The 20,797-nt window shown below is 30.8% G+C and overlaps 1 protein-coding gene across 3 annotated transcripts in view; it reads left to right on the top strand.

Moving 5' to 3' along the window:
* The window catches only part of LOC130451585 (filamin-A), a 125,724-nt gene that overhangs the window by 55,674 nt on the left and 49,253 nt on the right, over positions 1–20,797 (top strand). For 2 of the 3 annotated variants that reach the window (XM_056790690.1, XM_056790691.1), the window contains 6 exons: positions 377–582; positions 3,257–3,636; positions 4,527–5,422; positions 5,667–5,923; positions 7,852–8,093; positions 18,336–19,462. In XM_056790690.1, coding sequence (XP_056646668.1) covers positions 377–582; positions 3,257–3,636; positions 4,527–5,422; positions 5,667–5,923; positions 7,852–8,093; positions 18,336–19,462 — 3,108 coding nt within the window. Of the gene's footprint in view, positions 1–376; positions 583–3,256; positions 3,637–4,526; positions 5,423–5,666; positions 5,924–7,851; positions 8,094–16,115; positions 16,683–18,335; positions 19,463–20,797 lie in introns of all 3 variants that reach the window. The other variant, XM_056790694.1, reaches the window with a different exon arrangement.

The following is a 20,797-nucleotide window of genomic DNA, read 5'->3' as shown; positions in this document are numbered from 1 at the left end:
TAAATATGAAAATAGTAAATCTTCACTCTCAAAACTTCATTTGAGTATTTTTAAGTATCTGCATATTAATCTCTGCAGTCAAATTTACATCCCTCTTGATAAATTGATTGAAAGATTCAAAGCTGTTCCACTGACATATCTAAAGAAATTACCATGAAGCATATCTATAATTTCGATACTAAAATATAAACTATGAGGTAACATATGTACTTTATACTAGCTATTTAATAATTCTTAACATATGTTATTAGTTAGATTTCAATAGATTCATGATTATATCCATTACCACAGTAGAAAATATCTTGCAGAGTATGATTCAAAATAATCAACTAGAGAAATTATTGGATTAATATTTTATTAAATGTGATTTTTATAGGACTGGGATTCTCATGAGGGGGTTAGAAATGCCTCAGAAGCTATGAATCTTGCCGATGACTGGCTGAATATTCCTCAACTTATCAAACCTGAAGAATTAGTCAACCCCAATATTGATGAACAGTCGATGATGACGTACTTGTCACAATATCCAAATGCTAAAATTAAACCTGGCGCACCTCTGAGACCGAGAACAGATCCAAATAAGTAAGTTTGAACACTCACACACAAACATATATATATATATATATATATATATATATATATATATATATATATATATATATATATATATATATATATATATATATATATATATATATATATATATATATGTTTCAAATGTTGTTTTACTCTATAGACACTATTCCAAACTTCCTGTTTATATACATATATATATATATATATATATATATATAAATATATATATATATATATATATATATATATATATATAAATATATAAACAGGAAGTTTGGAATAGTGTCTATAGAGTAAAACAGCATTTGAAAGAAAAAGATTAAGGATCAACGTCTTCTTAACTTCTGTAGGTATAACTAAAGAAATGAAGATAATAAACGAAAAAGCCAAACGAGGTAGAAGTAAGCAGAAGAAAATTATAAAGAATATTGTGGATTCTATTAATTTAATAGAGTTAACAATGTGTTTGGCGACTCTAAGCAACTTTTACTTTGTGTATGAACTATGTCAGAGTCTGTGGGAGGCAATGTAAGTCGACCATAATCCTTACTCTTATATGTTACACATACCAATGGGATTTAAACATAGTGACCAAGGTAGCCACGGCAAATCATTAACGCTAACTTTTTGGAGAAATTCCATAAATCGATGTGTAATATTTGGACTTGTGTTTTTTTGCTGAAAAGGGACTTTTGAACGTCCATTTAGGTAAAGTCGTAGAGTGGTTTGTAAGACATTATCAACAAAATGCCCATTCGTTATTCTACCTCAAATAAGCAGAAGTGAATATTGGTTACCGTAAACAAAAGCTACAATCATTACTCCAGGAAGTGCTCAAGACTCTTCAACAGCAAACTCGACATCACGTTTCTCTTACGCGCTATTGTTTTCTGTCCCAGCTCAAACGTTGACGACAATAGTCCGTAGTGGAAAGAACTAATCGTAGACAGTACAGTTAGGGGATTAAAAGCTCGAAGGCGATAATATAAGGACTATTTGTAAACTATGCTCAGGTTAACCCAATCATGATCTGACTGTTCGGAAATGAACTCGGATCACGTTTAGTGTTGTTCGGAAACTGATCGAGTTAATCAGGTCGTAGTGATACTGGTAGAACAGTGAGTAAATATGATCAGCTGATGAGTTTGTTTGTCTGTGGTTCTTTGAATTTAAAAAAATATATATTCCCCTTAAATGGCCGTCAATTCTCATGAGCAGCGTAATTCATAGGTTACTGAGGTTTACGGTTTTTATACATTCCGGAATTTCAACATAAAAATAGCTTATCAGTATTACACATTTAGCATAAAATCTGTGTGGGTAAATCGTTGATGATCGTTAATAACAATCATTGAACACTTAGAATCTATCATACAACTAAATAAATATCATGTAAGAATTGACACACAAAAAAGTAATGAAAATCAAAAGTTCTTGCAGACAATGTTTGAAATTTTCACCGTAAATTGAACGATACTGTGATCAAAATCTCGTTCTGGGTTAAGATCCACAATCAACTGATAGATGATCTACCTGGCCTCGTTTCCGAAAATCCCTATAGTGTATGCATAGTAACAGGTCTATTTTCTTCTTTAAATCATTGGCAGGAATTCGACGGCTGGTACCACAATAGTCTTGCAGAATTAGTTTCCTATCTTTACGCTCGGTGGTTCACCTTAGTTGACCATTTGATCCTCTTTGTATTCTTTTACTTGCCCATACATGCATTACCGGCTATTTTACAATAGTACACATATCGATAAGTCACAATTCTTCTCTTGGCAAGATCACTAACATGGTAATAATTTTGACTCGAAAGTCGAAATATGGCCTTCTTTAATTTTCATAATGACAATACCAAGATATATGTAGGTATGGAATGAATTTGCAAATCCTTGGATGCACTAGAAGTGACAGCATCAGTTTCAATGATTCGAATGTATATGAAGTATATAAGTACTAAAATCACGTAATAGCAATCATAACATTAACCAGGATGAAAAATAAATAATATAATTGAAAGTTTAGCACACAGACTAATTACATCTTGTGATGCCCTTCTACAGAAAGACTATGACTTTAATAAGAAAATTAAAAATTGGTGTGTATCATTTCAGATTGGATGAATGCATTTTTAATGGAACAAATATCGTAGCTGGTTTACATCTTGACTTAATCGCGAGCTAATCTATCACTTAATTTTAAATTTAATGGGTGAGGAGATGCTAAGATGTTATATGATTCTGACTTCTACGTTATGAACCTTGCCAAAAATATTGGTGAATAGATGGAATAACTTCCTTCATAAACCACACTTAGACCAGCAATAGAAGACAAAATATTTTGCTATACATCTTTTACACATATCATGAGTATTTTAAATATCTTACTCGTATAATAAGGAAGGCATAGATAGATAAGAAATCAAATGATAAATTTCATAATTCCTGTACAATCATTATTTTTTATTAAACTAGTTTTACTCACTCCAACTTCTTCAAATGATAATAATTTCATTTTAAAAATGGTTTAAGTCAGCGCAAAATTAAAATAAGGGTATTATAAATCTAAATTGAAATGAATAAGTTTGAAATATTATGTAGATGTATGGACATGGATAGATGGAACTTTTTTATTATTATCAGTTTATGTTACCTCTCATCAATTTGTTTTTTTCTAGAGTTAGAATATACGGCCCTGGAATAAAACAGACTGGAGTCGTAGTAGGTGCTCCAGCCATATTTACTGTGGAAACATTCTCAGCCGGACGGGGTGTGGTCGAAGTCATTGTGGAAAATCCTCGAAAACAACGAGAGCACGCCGATGTTAAATTTAATGACGACAAGAACTTGACGTATCAAGTTACATACAATCCACAGTGTGAAGGTACTCACATGATTTATGTCAAGTTTGCTGGAAAACTTACATCAAAAAGTCCATATCGTGTAGATGTTGAAGGATTTGCAGGGGATGCATCGAAAGTTACAGCTTCAGGACCTGGATTGCAACCAGATGGTGTCCATGTGAACAAACCAACCTTTTTTGACATTTTCACTAAAAGTAAGTGGTAGAAATGTAAAATATGAAAATACTACCAGAACATATATTGGGCATGCTCATAAAGCCGTTTATAAACTACATGCATATTTTTAACTGTCCAGGTTTATATTGCAAAAATTATTATTTGGTCTCTCCATATACCATTCAGTACCACGTTTTAATTCTTTTTAAACTGAATTGATAGATTACAGTGATTAGTAAATTCTTCAAACTAGAGCGGAAGTTTTATGACTATAATAATAAAGTAAGAATTTCTAACTAAACTGTGTCAACTTCAAAAACATCTCCAAGGAATGGACTTGCGAACAAATTGGAATTGTTTTTTGTTCTTGGGGGTCATAAATTTCATCATCATCATAAAAGTTTTTCTCTTCAAATCCCAAATACCTAGTTTTGTTCCGTGGATAAATGATATTATTGTTGTAGTATTCGCCCAGTTCAAAGAATTTAGTGAATTATTATGGTATCCAATTGTATTGTAAACCTTACCGATTATTGATGATTTGACTGACCATACGAAATTGTTTAATTACCACCCGAAAATGTAGTCCATTATTTATTAAGCTGTTTAAAATGATCACCATCAACTTATATACGTAATAAAGTCGAATATTTCAAATGTTTAAAGTTATTTCCCTGGTATGGGAACTATACATAGATGTTATGACTTCAATTGTATTTGTCTGAGTTTAACAACGTATAAACTTCAACTCTCCACAGTAATAACTAACGTTTTCCAAAATTGCAGCTCCTAAACTCAGTTTTTGGAAACATATTCGTGAATAATTTGGAATTGCTCTTTATGCTTAGACACTGCATAGAATTTTTGATATATCCGAACATTGAAGTCTCACAAACTGTAAAGTATATAATTTACTGTTTTGTTTTAGATGCTGGCAGTGGGATTCCTGAAGTAATTATCCTCGATCCTTCCGAAAACAAAACCACTGTACCAGTCAAACTCCAACAGACATCTCCAGATGTGTGGCGCTGCGGTTACGTTTCCCCATTTCTTGGTTTACATTCCGTTAATATATTTTTTGCTGGCAAACCCATTCCAAATAGCCCGGTTGGCGTTAGAGTATGTCCCGTATCAGACGCCAGAAAAGTTAAAGCTAGTGGTCGTGGTCTTCAACCTAATGGCGTGAGAGTAAAAGATGAAGCTGACTTCAAGATATATACAGAAGGAGCCGGTGAGGGTGTCCCTGAGGTTCAGATTGTGAGCTCTGAAGGTATATATCAAAACTGTACACTGGAAAAATTAGATGAACATACATATCGTGCGATTTACGTACCTCTTAGACCAGGTAAATATGTGGTGACAATTAAATTTGGAGGAAACGACATCTACAAATCTCCATTCGAAGTAAACGTAGGACCATATAAAGAAACAGTTATTGGAGTATATGGACCTGGTTTGGTAGGAGGTGTGGTTAATTCTGCAGCACTTTTCACTGTAGAAACAAATGGAGAAACTGGAGCGTTAGGTTTTAGTATACAAGGTCCTTCTCAAGCTAAAATTGAGTGTCACGATAATGGTGATGGATCGGCTGACGTTAAATATTATCCAACAGCACCTGGTGAATATGCTGTACATATTTTATGTGACAATGAAGACATTCCTGGTAGTCCATATATTGCTCAAATTCTGCCAAGTACTGATTATTTTCCTGAAAAAGTCACAGTTAGTGGACCTGGTATTCAACCACATGGAGTTCAATCTAATGTTCCTGCCAAATTTATTGTAGATACTAGAGATGCTGGCTCTGCGCCTTTAGATGTTAAGGTGAGAAATACTTATTACCAACTAGTAGTATTTATTCATTATTACGCAGGCTTCTATAGGACTACAGATTGTTCATAAAGAAATATCAATTACAATTATTTTACTTATGCTGCTGATAAATAATATTGATCTCAATTATAGTGCAACAGTACATGTTTGAATAGATTGTGAATCTAAAACAATACAGTTGTTTTTGTAAGATCCTTGTTATTTATTGTTGAATGAAAATGTTTTGATCTTCTAGGTTTGTGATGCAAATTTGAATAATGTGAAACTGAAGTTAGTGCAAAAAGAAGATAACTCATTTGAGGGAACTTATTTACCAACATCAGCAAACAGACATATTGTACAAGTCAACTATGGAGGAGTGGCTGTGAAAAATTCTCCATTTAGAGTTTTTGTTGGCGAGACCGTAGATGTTTCTAAAGTGCAATGTTTTGGACCTGGAATTCAAGATGGTGTTAAAGCAAATACTCCAACTCATTTTAACATCGATGCAAGGTAATTACTGTTTTAAACTACTCTCATTGATTTCCAAATCATCTATCAAGGTCATAATTTTGACCAATTCATATCAAAACTACCTCATTTTGCTTGCGACAGCTCACAATGTTTATCAACTACTTCCTAATATACTTGTCTAGTCAACATACCTGTTTTTATCCAAGATTAAGCAAATATTCAATATGGTGCTACATCTACTATGGATAAATGATTTTATTACATTGTAAATACAATGAAATGAATCCTACAAAGGTTCAGATAATTTTCATTTTTCAATACTACAGTTACAAAACTTATTGTAGAAAAATATATCTATAATTTATCCATAAATATCAGGATAATAAACTTTCTTGACTCCTTGTAAAACCATTATAGGATGAGCAATGCAAGTAATATTAAAATATTACTTTGAACATAATTGTACTTGTTTCTCTATTAAGATTTGTTTAAGGTTTTGAAATTATGATTCTAATTCTCCTGTTCCGAATACAGTATTTGTTGCAATACCTTCTTGTCTAAAAATAAATCAAAATACATTTATTAATTATTCAAGCTAATGTTATTTTTATATAATAAAGCTATAAAATGTTCGAAAACAAATACAAGTTAATAATTTTATTTGGCATTTACCAAATTAACTTATCGTCGTTCCCCAACATTAAAAATCAACAGTAAAAGAGGAGAATAACTGGTTTATGTAGGATAAATTTTCACTCGCGATATATTGCAGGAATCTGTATTTATCTGATGTGTACTATGGAAATAATGCTAGGTCGTTTTTTATATATTGACATACTTTTCCAGTGTACAACGTATAGAAATTGATTTCTACATGTTTCGAATAATAATGTATAATTGAAGATTTGGCGCCAAATAAATAAATGATTTTAACAATCATATAAGAAAATAGCAAAATAGCGATCTAGATTTTGCTATAAAACATAGTCAAATTGGTTTTGCTGAAACTTTTTGCTGCTGCACAAAACATGTAAATAGGCTTTGTAAATTTAACTAAAACTTCAAAACGAACAAAAATTGTCGCCAATATAGCTTATAACTTTAAAGTGTTTTGAAGCTAGAGGTAGAGCATTAAGATTCCAAGAGACAGGAAAACATAAATAGGCTTTTGACGTTTAATTGATACAAATAAGGAATTATTTGTGTGGCTCAGACAAAGGTTTGTTACATATAATTTGCTTCAAGTTTTTTGTAGTGCTATGAATCAAAAATAAGTATTGGTGCAATAAGGAGATGCCTTATACGAGTAGTTTGATTTGTTGTGCCTATAAGTGGACCCTCATAGTATGGTAATCATTAGAAGAAGACGTTTGAATTCTCGCAGGTACATTGTTAATGTAAAATCACCTTAAGGAAATGAAAATCCTAGCAATAATTTGACCAACTAATAGTCCTAAACTCAATACAATGGAACATCTTCGCGCTGTAATTGATGTATTTCTCTTCTAAGCTTTATTAAATTAGCATCTCAATTTACAGAAGCCATCTCACAAAAGCATGAACAGATGCTGCTAAGCTTTAATTGATGCTAGGGAAGGAATTGAAATCTGCATATACTACAATAGTGATTGAAATTAAGAAAAGCTTATTTCACATTTATGAATGTTTCGCTCAAATTCAAAGCAATATTTTTTGAGATTGAAAAATCCGTAATAAACGATAATTTTTCTGGACAGTGTATCTTAACAGTACTACTACATGTATTTTTAAAAGTACTATAGGTAACAATAATTTGCAATGCACTTGGGCGATCTCCATGGAAAACTACTGACCAGTAACTAATACTCGTATCAAATTAGTAGAAACATAGATGTGGTTCAGTCTCCAATTGAACATTACACTTCCATTGCTGCTTTTATATTGACATGTTTTGGAACACTTATAAACATAGATTTATTTTGTTACAGGGATGCTGGCGAAGCCGATTTAGATGTTCATTTAATAAACGAAAATACTCGCGAAGAAGTTCCGTTGAAACTGACAGATCTTGGCGATCAAACTTATACAGTAGATTATGAAACTGTTCTCGCTGGAATACACAGATTGACTGTTCATTACGGAGGTCAAAAAGTTCCATCAACTCCAATTAAATTCAAAGTCGAACCTAATGTAGACGTATCCAAAATCAAAGTTGATGGACTGGAACCAAGTAAGTTATTTACTTTTTTTATTGGTGTTGATTAATAAATCCATTCTGATTTTGGGAAAATGCTCTCTTTCAACTATTATTATTTGTTTAATATGTTTGGAATATTACTTTGAAACACATTACACAGAAATTAATTGAAATTAGTTGATACATATGATATGCTCGTTTAAAAATAATCTATTTTATTTATCTTGGAGAGAGCCGAGATAGATTGATAAATAGAATATTCACCCCCAGTTAGTTAATCATTATTTATTTTGAATCTCTTCTCAAGCGTTTGTTTTGTCAATGGCAACCTATCAGTAAAATGAAATATCCTAATAGTTCAGATAATTCCTTGTATTGTCGGGGTATACAAATTCAGTTTCATTAAGAATCTTCTTAATTTTATCTTAAAACTTGGAAGATTGATGAAACAACTCTTTGTGCTTAGAAGCAAAGGTTATATACTTGAGCCATAAACATATAGATTTCTGGTTCACTTACTCCTATGCTTGGAAATTACTACAAAATAAGAAAAATATAGAAAAATGTAAAGAAGCACATTGGATTGTGACATAGGTTTTGTAGCGTTCGTGTTTATTGGTATATAGGGAACCTATGAAGAAATTTGATAAAAATTCCCCTTTAATATCAATATTTTAATCCCACAAAAATTACATTAAATCGAAATAAACATCATATTATTATATGCACTTTCATTGGGAGTAGTAGTTCTCCAAAAATTTTGATGTATTTTACAGATATTGAATAAAAAAAATTGTAACAGTACTTATGGCATTTCACTTTCAAGTCAAATAGATATAGGCATTTAATGTGAAAACAGTTCATTATTCTGCATATTCATAATTGTTATATTGATAAAAATGGGAATAAAGCAGTTGGAAAAGTTCTTATGTTGAAAAAATGATCAATCCAACTCAAGAAAACCTTAACATTTATAATAACCTGTATGAACTTGAGTAGATTTGAAATAATTAAGACAAATCATGTCAAATACATATTTTTCAAGCAATGCTTCAGTCAGATTCTTTTATGTCGACTGAATAATCAATCAAGAGGACAATAGAAGGATCAATATGTAAAATAATGGATATTTTGCCTAAAAATTAATCAAACCACTTGTTGTTCTTAGGGAAGTTATGAATGTAATTGCGTATATCTTGTATATATGATAATCTCCAAAGCAAGTTCTAACTTAACCGTGTTGTCCAAACTGTTGTTAAGACACTATACTAGAATAGAAACAACTCTGGGTTATAATTTTTTCCGAACTCGTTGAAATTACTTCTGGTAAAATCCTCTAAAATACTGCGTTCGATATATGTTATGATTGTCAGATCCCTAATCACATAAGGGACGGTAGAAGTTTGATACGGCAAAATTAGTAAGATAAGCACAAGAAAACTAAAGTACAAAAACTTGCATGTGTAAGCATTACAGGGTTTATGAGAACATGGCCAACAAGGCTTTCTCCATATATCTAAGAAAAGTACAAGTAATGATAGAATTAAAGAGTATATGGTCCTCTCTGAATAAGTAAATCCCATCAGTGAATTCCTTCGATTCGGCTTCTACCATAATGTAAAATAGAAAGAAAGATAAAAAAAGTGAATCTACCATACTAAATTTCAAAGTATCATCGAATGGTATAGAGACGGCATATGAAGCTGGAATGTTTGATGCTGGCACCCAAAGCTGATCACTACCAGGCATATATGTGAGTACCTTTCAGACAGAAATATGTCTGAGAAGCAACTATCAGAAATACGACATAGCGATCCATTCCAACAACTAGAATAATTTCAACAGATTGAACCCCAGCTCAACAATTCAAAGCTGTTTCTGAAATGCCATGGGAATCTCAATGACTTAGAGAAGAGCACTAAGGGCTTTTTGATTTGGATATCCGGTCATGGAAATCTAAGGAACTGAACAAAAAAAGAAGCGTAGAAGTTCTCTGTTTTTCACTAATATATATATATATATATATATATATATATATATATATATATATATATATATATATATATATATATATATAACATATCATATGCCACGTTCCCAATAAGGAACCGCTCATAATATAGCTGGCAAAGACTTCTTTAAAGAGTAACTGACGACTTGTTTCAATACTAAATCATTTCCAACAGTTATATTGGAACTTAGTACTTCTCACAGTACACTACCGCTTTAGGAAGAGAGAGTAGATGCTTGGGGCTAGATCTGGATAATATGGTAATATGGTGAATGCAGAACCAATTCGAAGTCAATTTGACTATTGTTATTTGGCATAGTCCTTTGTGTGTTTTTAATATATTTTTAACTGTATATGGAGCCATTTCTGTTTAATTCAGTTCATTAATGTAAAATAATAGTCATTGTTAATTGTTTTGGTTCCAAATAGTGGATGAACAATATGTCACGCGTATCCTAAAATACAAAAGCTTGCCGATTGTTGCGTTTTTGCTCTTTGCAGATGGCTTCGGCTGGGTCTAGTCCACTCGAAAACTGCACTTTTTGATTCAGATGTGTAGTGATCCTTTTCAATTATGGTGAGAAATGGACTCAAAAAATTATTTTTATTTTATCTCAACATCTGAAACCAGCGCTCTAAAGTAGCAGTTTGTTGTTCCATTTATGGGGCACCCATTTGGAAACAATTTTATCGTTAAAAAGTTTTAGACGTTCTAAACGTTGAACATCCTCAGTTCATCAGTACTTAAAGGGCCACGTTAGATCTTTACGAAACATATAAATGATGGTTGATTTTATTGAGGAAGGGTCACCAAAATACTCTCCAAGCGAAGCATTGGCCTCGATAGAATTTTTTCTTGTTAAAAACCAATACAGAAAACTCACAGGCTCAAAATTTGACAGTTGTCTAAGGAACAATGATACATTAGAAAACAAATATGAGTCTTTATCAGATCAGGGACGACTTTAGATTTTGATTTTGTTACATTATAACGTTCATCTTTCTAGAAAATCACGAGTAAGCTTTTCATTTTCAAATATTGTTTATGAATAATGTTACTTTACACACCAAAAGTCGTAAATAATTTCTGTTGATTTACTCAACGTTTTTGTATCTATATTACTCCAATTATTGATAAATGCATTTCTTAGCACTATATAAAAATGAGTTTAATGTTATTGAAAGATTGTGTTTGTATTATAGTAAAAATAAACTGGAATGAATTTGTATTGCCACTCTGTTTTATACATTCCGTATTTTTTAGTCATTCCTCTATCAATCTCATATCCTTTTCTATTTTTGACCCGGATATATGTATATTTGTACAATTCTCATTGTATATAATATTATTTCATAATATTTTTCTAGCTTCTAATGTCTCGAGAAAATCCAACAGTTTTTCGGCAAATTACGTCAATAATAAAAAAAAACGACCATTAATTTTCTCTTTAACAAATTTAATTTTTATTTTATAATCAGTTATATCAGAACTTTGTATCCTCTATGTCATTACATGTTCAGAAAATACAATAAGAAGGAATTTAATACAAAAATAAATTTGTAAGGGGTGCATTATGCATTTATTACGAGTTAAAATAATATATACCTAATGGAAATATGTCATTTAAGATTGATATTGGAAGTTTGAAGAGAATATACGAATAATAAAGACCTTTTGCAAATACGAGTATGTATGTAATGTAATGTAAGTCAAATGTAGGTTCGGATTAGTAGCTTTTAATGCCCTACACCATAATTCTAATTTTGGATTTAATTTATATCCATCACGCATTATCAGCGATTCACATTCTAGATTTTTAGAAAATCAAACAATTAAAGTATGTTGTGAACATGATTATCGACTAAATAAAATAAGTTGAAAAAAAACTACTTAATGAACAATACGGTATTTACTGATGACAGTCAAAATATGTGCTTAGTTTAAAAATTTATTTTTTCTTGCTTTAGACTAGGTAAACGATTGAATTAAGCAGGTGAAGTCCAATGTTTTTAAACATTATCTTCAATGCTAAGAAGAGCTTTGAGCTGCGTTTAGATTCATATGTGGTCTCTACAGTTTGATCTTATTTGAAACAAAATAACAATCTCAAACAATACATTTGAGTTTATATAGACAATAGAGTGATAAAAAACTAAACTATTAAAGATATGAAGTGATTAAAAATGCATAAAAGATTGAGTGTGCTAATAAGTTAGAGTAGAGCGTTATCTTGGTTTGAAAGAACATTCTAGTTTTTTTAACTCACCCCTTCTCTGATGCGTCTGTTACTGGAATATTAATTGGTTGATTTGAGATGGACAAGTTCATCATGAATTGATATCCTAAATCATTTTTAAATACAGTAAGAAGGTTTTTAACTGTATTTTATTATTTGAGGTCAGATATGAATTTGTACAAAATTTGTGTTTACTCTCGACTTGAGCTCTCCGCAAGCTTGCGCTCTAGGTCTAGGCTACGGCCTAGGTAGACCCTATGGTTAACCCGGGCATATTTAAAAGTACAGTGATAATTTAAACTAAAAGCAATTTCATTTGATATGATTTTTGTCGATTTATTTTGTAGAATATAAACATATTATGAGATAGTGGACAATGATACTTGCAAATTTAATAAGTGAACTTTTTGTAATAAAATACTAATGGATTAATATTTACAGAATATAATCTGTGATCCATAACTGTTGAGACATAAGTTAGGGGAAAGTTATTTGGATTATAAACAGAGTGAACTATAGAAAACAGCCGATTTTTGTGGATACGTTTATGAGATAGTTAGTGAGAATTAAGTAAAAATTATTTATAGTGTGTAGTTAACACCATAATTTTTCGAAATTTTTAAATTAGCTTGAATTTTTTTGATGATTGATCCTAGCATTTACCATTTTCAAGTAAACCAACATTTGATTCTGTACTTTTTTGAAGTTCTTTTACAGAAAAAATACGTCCTCAGAATTTTATCCCACGTCGAATGAGCCATCGACAATAATTTTCCAACTTTTCTAACTAATTTTCACAAAAATCTCACTTGTGTTTATTAGGTTAACTTTTGAATTACTCTTTGAAAGGTTTATGATTATAAATGTAAAAGGAATCAAAATAAATATTTAAATATTATTTAAAACCTATGTTTTTGGCTTAATAAGCGAATATGAAATTATTTTGGTATTCTTCACTTATTTTAAATCTATCATTTATATGATTTGGATAACATATCAATTGTATATTTCTTACAAAAATCTTTACATCTGCACTAACTTTCTGTGTCACACTAATACGCTATATTTTAGAAATATATTGTCATATTGCCATATTTTCATACAAACAACCTGACTTTGGTCTACATCCTAATATTTATTAATCATGTATAAAATGTTAGTTAGGGGTGCTACCAGAATTATTGTTCTCTATTTTAAACACAAAATTTTTTAGTTGATTAAACTTAATATTCAAATGTGTAATTCACTTGAGTAAATATAGTTCATTGCTTCATTTGAAATTCTCTTCATTTTTATATAATTATAACTAGAAACATATTTTTGATTATAAAAATGTACAGAGTAATAGGGATCTCATGTTCCCACTATTATATAAGATGGCTCAAGTATAATGGGAAGAAAATAAGGAGCGTATATGTTTAAACATTTTTCAATATGAGACATTATTTTCCAGTTAAAACTCGTAAGTAGTTTATAGTCTTCAATTTTTTAAAGTCTTATACGGTCTGAATATTTTTATATTGTCTATGCAGGCGAGGATACAACGAAAAGGGGCAACAGGAACATTTGACCTCCATGGCCAAATAGGAAAAAAATTATGTATATCTTGAGAAATAATTTTTAAACATTCCAAAATATTAGTGGTTTACTTTCTCTTATATTCTCGACTAAAATTTGGTCTAAAATTTATAATAAATTGAAAATTTAATAACAGCATATTTCATTATTTATCAAACGTACTGTATCTTTTGTTATACCGAAATCATACATCTCAGCAACTACCCACTAGTGTATGTATGTATTGTTTCCAATTAATATATAAATAGTACCTTTTGAAAATATTGACTATTTCATGCTACAAAATGCGTAAATTCACTAGAATTTATGAATAATTATATTACTTTATATATTTTTGAAGTGTTATGTGATTATTAAAAAAGCACATGCATTTTATAGCATTTGTCTTCCAAGTAGTTTCATTGTAGATTCGTCACTGTGTCTATTTGTTTCTCTTGGAAATATGAATATTACTGTAATACCATATAAAAATGAAATTATCCTTAACATATGATGTATATTAAGTCGAATGCGAAAGGCTTCATATTGAATCTCAAAGTACGAATCTGTTTAAAAACTATATTTACGTAGAATGAGAATACATCTATTTTGAGTGAGTACTTTGAATTTAAAAAGGATTTGAGCTATTTACGTACAAACATTCAAATCAAAAATGAGTCAGTCACAAACAGTAAAGCAAAATGAAGAAAAAAATCCTTAATATAATAAAATATTAAATTGAAATAAGTTGAGTTCACAATTTTACTATTTAAATTTATGTTGTTTCTAAAAAATTCTTAATTTTTCGTGATAGGCTTAAATATATGATATATTTAGTATAGCTAAACTCTAACTTCTATTTTGTGGGTTTTGTGTAATGAAAGATCTATCAATCTATCAACCTGGTAGAATACTTTACGAATATTAATAGGAGTCATATCGGGGCATTACCGCCTTATTTGACATTTGAAGATGTAGACGCTAAGTTTAGTAGAGGATGCAATGTACAGATTTTGCTAAGTACAGTACATTCTCTCGAAGTGTGAGAGACTACGGAACTCCAGAGTACTACACCTGGGGGTGTATGAAATAGAAAATGAGGATCTTCGGCAATCAGAGTAGTGGCACAGCGAGAAAAGAGGATACAACAGATCGTTTCGCTTGCACTGTTCATGACACCCTAAAGTTAACATTAAAAAATTATTTTATTTCAGAATTTCGCTACATTACACTAAAAACTTATGATACTGATAATTTCCATGATGAACATTTTATAAGAAAACAAAACCTCTTCTAATTGGATTACATTGTTCTCTTAAATTGCCCTAATTTGTTCACAAAAATATGTTCTCCTATCGTAATCGTTAGTATCATTTTATAGGGATGCATTTTATTATCATTTAATAATCGAAAAATTAATGCGTCTCTAAAGGTGAGCAAAATTATGTGGGTTTTCTTGAAACTCAAGCAGAATATTCAGTGTCGTATTATCACTCACTACATAGGCAGCTCCTTTTTTTATCTGTCATACATGACCAAAGTCGCGAAACTGCATTTCTATTTTGCTAATTGTTCCTTGCGATGTGGTAGGCAAATCTGGGAATTATTCGTAAAATAAGCGAGCTACTTCCATTTTACCCGCTTGTTATTTCCATAACCAATCATTCGTAAAATGGTTATTTTTTGTGTTTCTGATAAATGAACCATTTTTCTGATATTACTTCCAGTTAACGAAATTCGAACGACAATGGCACTGACACTGATCATGGCAGGCAGACAACAAGTTGCTACGGCTATGAGTTTTAAGCGAAAGTAAACAAAACTTTTTTTGTATTCTTTCAATTAATATCCGCGATAAGAAATGCTGCTTACTTTCTCAATATCAAGAGATACATTTTCTTTTAATAAATGTTTAAATCTTGATTTAATATTACTAAAACAAAGAATAATAATATACAGAGGTTTGTTTTCAAAATAAGAAAGTTGGTCACTATCATATGACACACCCTGTTACACACCGTATGTAAAATATTTTGTTATTTCCTATCATAAATACTATTTTTACAAATATATAATTCCAAATACCAATTTGGATTGCACAAACCGTTTATGTAAATAGAATATTAAGGAAAATAATTCGTAATTAGTATATATATGCTCCCAATGGCTTTCTTATTATCCTAAGTCTGTTCTGTATAATTATTTATACTACATTGTTAATAAATAATGATTTTCCCACCCAAACAATAGCCGCGCCAGTGAACAGCTTACAACAGTTTCGAGTCATAACTCAGGACGCTGGAAAAGCAGAATTTTCAATTTCAATAACTAGCCCTTCTGGAAGCAAAGTAAGAGCTCATGTGATCCCGACTCACGAGGGATACTTAGTAAATTTTACCCCAACTCAATTGGGAGAGTATCTTTTAGGAATATCTTTTGGTGGCGAACCTATTTCTCACAGACCATTCCGATTAACATGTCTTACAGGCTCAGATCCACTAAAAGTAAAAGCCTCAGGTCCTGGTTTACATAGAGGAATAGTAAAGAGACCTGCTGAATTTATGATAGACACAAGAGGTGCTGGTCAAGGAGGTCTTGGAGTTACTGTTGAAGGACCATGCGAAGCGGCTATTAACTGCAGAGATAATGGTGATGGAACATGCTCAGTGGCTTACTTGCCCACGGAAATTGGAGATTATGGTATAAATATTACTTTTAATGATCAACATATACCTGGTAGCCCTTTTCAGGCTATTATTGTACCCGATGTAGATATATCCAAGATTAAGGTTTCCGGCAGTGGGATTCAGTTACATGGTAAAGCTGAATGTGTCGAGTGTTTCTACTAATGTTTTTTGTTTGCCTTTGCAGGATGTTTAACTTTATCTACTAATTTTGAATAGATATTTTGAAACTTATTTTGTAATTGGTTTGAACCGATGCATATTAGTTGTAACATGTATATATTAGGATTTGATAACAATTGAAGAATTGTCAATATATTTTATTCTCTCAATTTCAATATAATCTAAACTAAAAGACATTCATTCAGTATATTTTTCTTTTTTTAATCAATTATCAATGTTAACATGTAGAAAATTTGAAGCAATGCAAATTATTGGTGTATATTTTCACCTTTTAACAATTAATGAATAAGGAACACTAACTAATTTTGGTGTTGCATATTTGTTTTGAACGTTTAAAAATAATTTATTATTTGTTAGCAGAGTCTAGTGTTTTGGCAAACTTTATTATTAAATTAATATAATTGCAATGCTAATATTTGTCATTTTGCCAAAATTTCAGCAGCACTTTTCGTTCGATTAAATAGCAAATAGACAATTTACTTTTAGTATTAGTTGCTAGTTACAAAAATATTCAATATATAATTAACAACTCTTTTTTTATCTGATTATTTTCACGGATTGTAAGGCTTTTCGGAAACAAATATTACCAGATCCGACATATCACCTAACAGCAGATTGCGAGATTTGTATCATAATTTCTGTACATCGCATCATTTTTCGGTAAAAATTTCAAATTTAAATCTGAACCTACAATAATTTTCGATTTTTCTCACACTAGTTTCGTACCTTGATTTTTCCACTTTATTTCATGTTCATTTATTTGTATTTGTAGACCTTTTTTGTTCAGTTGTATAACGGTTTCTAGGTGTTTATATTTTTATTGAACAATTATTAGAGATTTACAGACTATCAGAGATTCAATAACAATAAGTTATGTTGACCAGTCAAAAAGTATAAAAACTGCTCAAGCTAGGAAACTTTCCATTCCGGTGCTCATAAGAATTGATCATAGATAACAATATAATAATTTCAAAAATTCAAAAACATCATTAAAAAAAATCCTGTCAGCTGATTACTTCGATAAGTTTACAATAGTAAACATAATCTAGATTACTTTCCAAAAAGCCCTCATATCTAATTTTACAAAAAGGATATACAATCTGATTGGATTGTATTAAATATTAATAACTCTCTTTAATAATTATTAAATATTAATAACTGGTTATCTGGTTATCAACTCAATATGTATTTATGAATTTGTTCCGGCATAACATATACTTTTGTAGTTTTCAGCTTGTAAAACGTTCACACCTGTTATCTAGAGGAACGACTTACAAATGACATGATACAACTAATTACCAATTATATATATAATAGATGCTTCAAATAATATATTTTTTTATTAGTAATATACAAAGTGATATTTTGTTTGTTTGTTCCATAATACATTTAAGATATTTTTAAAAGAATAGCCTCAGAGTTAATCATAAAAATTTGGTGCATTTCTCGTTTTTCATAATTTTTATTCTGAGAAATTAACGGAATGAAACAAAAATGTCATTTTATTACAAGTTTTCCTTAAAACAGTAGAATGGCATGGCATGATAGTTGTTTGTATCTATGGAAATCTTTTGTATATAGTATGTTAATTCTTGTGTTTCAGGTGTATATGTTGATTCTCCCACCGATTTCGTAGTAGACACTAGAAGCATTCCAAAATCCACTGACGATGGTAAAGTAACCTGTACGATCACAAGTCCATCCGGAACTCAAACAGAAAAATTAATAACTCCATTAATCGATGGTACTTACAAAGTTAGTTACACACCATTCGAAGAAGGAAAACATACCATTGATATTTTTTATGACAATGTTCCTGTACCTGGATCACCATTTATTGTAAATGTAAGAAGAGGTTGTGATGCAAGAAAATGTCATGCGTATGGTCCAGGTCTTCAAAAAGGAATACTTAACAAATCAAATGTGTTTACTGTCGAAACAAAAGAAGCTGGCACTGGTGGTCTTTCTTTGGCCATTGAGGGTCCTTCAGAAGCTAAAATGACTTGTAAAGATAATAGAGATGGATCTTGCGCTGTTGAATACATCCCTACAGAACCTGGAGAATACGATATATCTATCAAATTCACTGAAAATCACATTCCTGGATCTCCGTTTAAAATTTCTGTAGAACCTGAGGCAAATGAATTTCTGGTCAAAGCTTATGGACCTGGTTTGGAGAAATCACATTGTAGAGCAGGTGTACCGACTTCGTTTACTATAGACGCTTCAAAGGCTGGACCAGCACCTGTTGCTGTTAATATAACTTCCGATTCCAAACCTCTTTCTAAGAGGCCAGAAGTGATAGACAATGGAGATGGAACATTTAATGTAACATATATTCCTCCAAATGAAGGAGCTAATTTACAAACTCAAATCTTGTTCAATGGAAAAAATATCCCCAATAGTCCATTCCCTGTGAAAGTGAAACCAACTGCAGAGCCTGATAAAGTCAAATTCAGTGGACCTGCTATCTTTGAAAAAGGTATTCCGGCCTCAGTTCCAACTACAGTGAAAATTGATACCAATGATGCTGGCTATGGAGATTTAGAACTTAAAGTAATCGGTCCGGATGGTTCACCACGACCTGTGAAACTTGCAGATAATGGTGATGGTACTTACAGCGCAACTTTTGTTCCTGATGATTGCGGAAGATACAAACTTGAAGCTAAATATGCTGATCAAGAAATACCGAAAACACCTATCTCTATACAAGCCTACGCCATTGGACAGGTGAGTTTTTATTTCTTGCATTGATTGTAAATCATATCAATTCAATGTTGTGGTCGGCTATTTACTACATACGATGCACGTGAGGTGAATCAACTAGTTACATTACACATAAGAAATCATTATTTCATAATTTAATATATTTCAAATCTGTCATTGAGTATTTGATTTATTATTCGTGTGAAAAATGTGTTCGGGAAACTTACCCACAAAATATTTAAATATTTTGTAAATAATTTGAAGACAGAAAGGTTGAAATGAAATGTTAAAAGTATATATATATATATATATATATATATATATATATATATATATATATATATATATATATATATATATATATATATATATATATATATATATATATATATATATATATATATATGCCTAATAATATTCAGGTTTGACAGAAGAATGACTTTACAGAGATTGACAACACTTTGCTGCAGTGATACTCATATACAGGAAACGTAATGTAAATGTTACTTTTGCAAGTGCTCCCTCCGTTCCATGGTTTGTATGTGGTTTCTGTCGTCATTTAATGTCAATTAATGATTGTTAAAGTCCGTCCTTCTGTACTTAATGATATACGTGAGATAGGTAATTGAGTAATTATTTCAACCAAATGGATATGCAATATTTTTGCATGACCTTTTACGTATGAAAAAGCTATCTGTAAGGTGAGATTTATGATTGTGATTACGATTGATTAATGTTAATGAGAAATTAGCTAGTAATTTTTTCGTCGATAAGTCACATTAGATGAACACCATTATACCTCAGAAATAAAAATATTATGGAAACAATGGAACGGAGGAACGTTCTCCCAAAAACCGTTTATTCAACAAATAACGTTTAGAGCTACAGGGTTGTGGACTTCCAAAGGTGTAATGTTTATTGAATATTTAGAAAAAGAAGAAATTATTTTGGCTAATCTTATTCTGATTCCAATTACTTTTTGCAAAAAATTGGCTAGGTGGAAAGTGATTTCAGACAAATCAATAGGTGAGGATATTGATAGGTATCATTGAATAGTCACTCTTCTGTCAAACCGTTGTATATTAATATTACTCTTTATGGAAAGTTCTCGATATCTTATCATCAATAATCATGAATTAAATTTATAAAATATTTAGCGGTATACAGGTTGAATTAAAAAATTTAAATGACGAATTTAATGACGTTTTACTTTATAGAAGGAACTTCTAAAATTAATTTGAAAGGTTCCAACCATTGTTTTTAAATGAAAGTTGATAAATGAATTCGCATTAATCATTTATGTACTGAAAAATTTTCTTAAACTTCATTGTAGTTTGAATTCGGTTCTTAATCTACAAT

This window comes from Diorhabda sublineata, chromosome X (genome assembly GCF_026230105.1).
Source record: "Diorhabda sublineata isolate icDioSubl1.1 chromosome X, icDioSubl1.1, whole genome shotgun sequence".
NCBI lineage: Eukaryota > Metazoa > Arthropoda > Insecta > Coleoptera > Chrysomelidae > Diorhabda > Diorhabda sublineata.
Note: the sequence above shows the minus strand (reverse complement) of the source record. Positions and strands in the feature narration are given on the sequence as shown.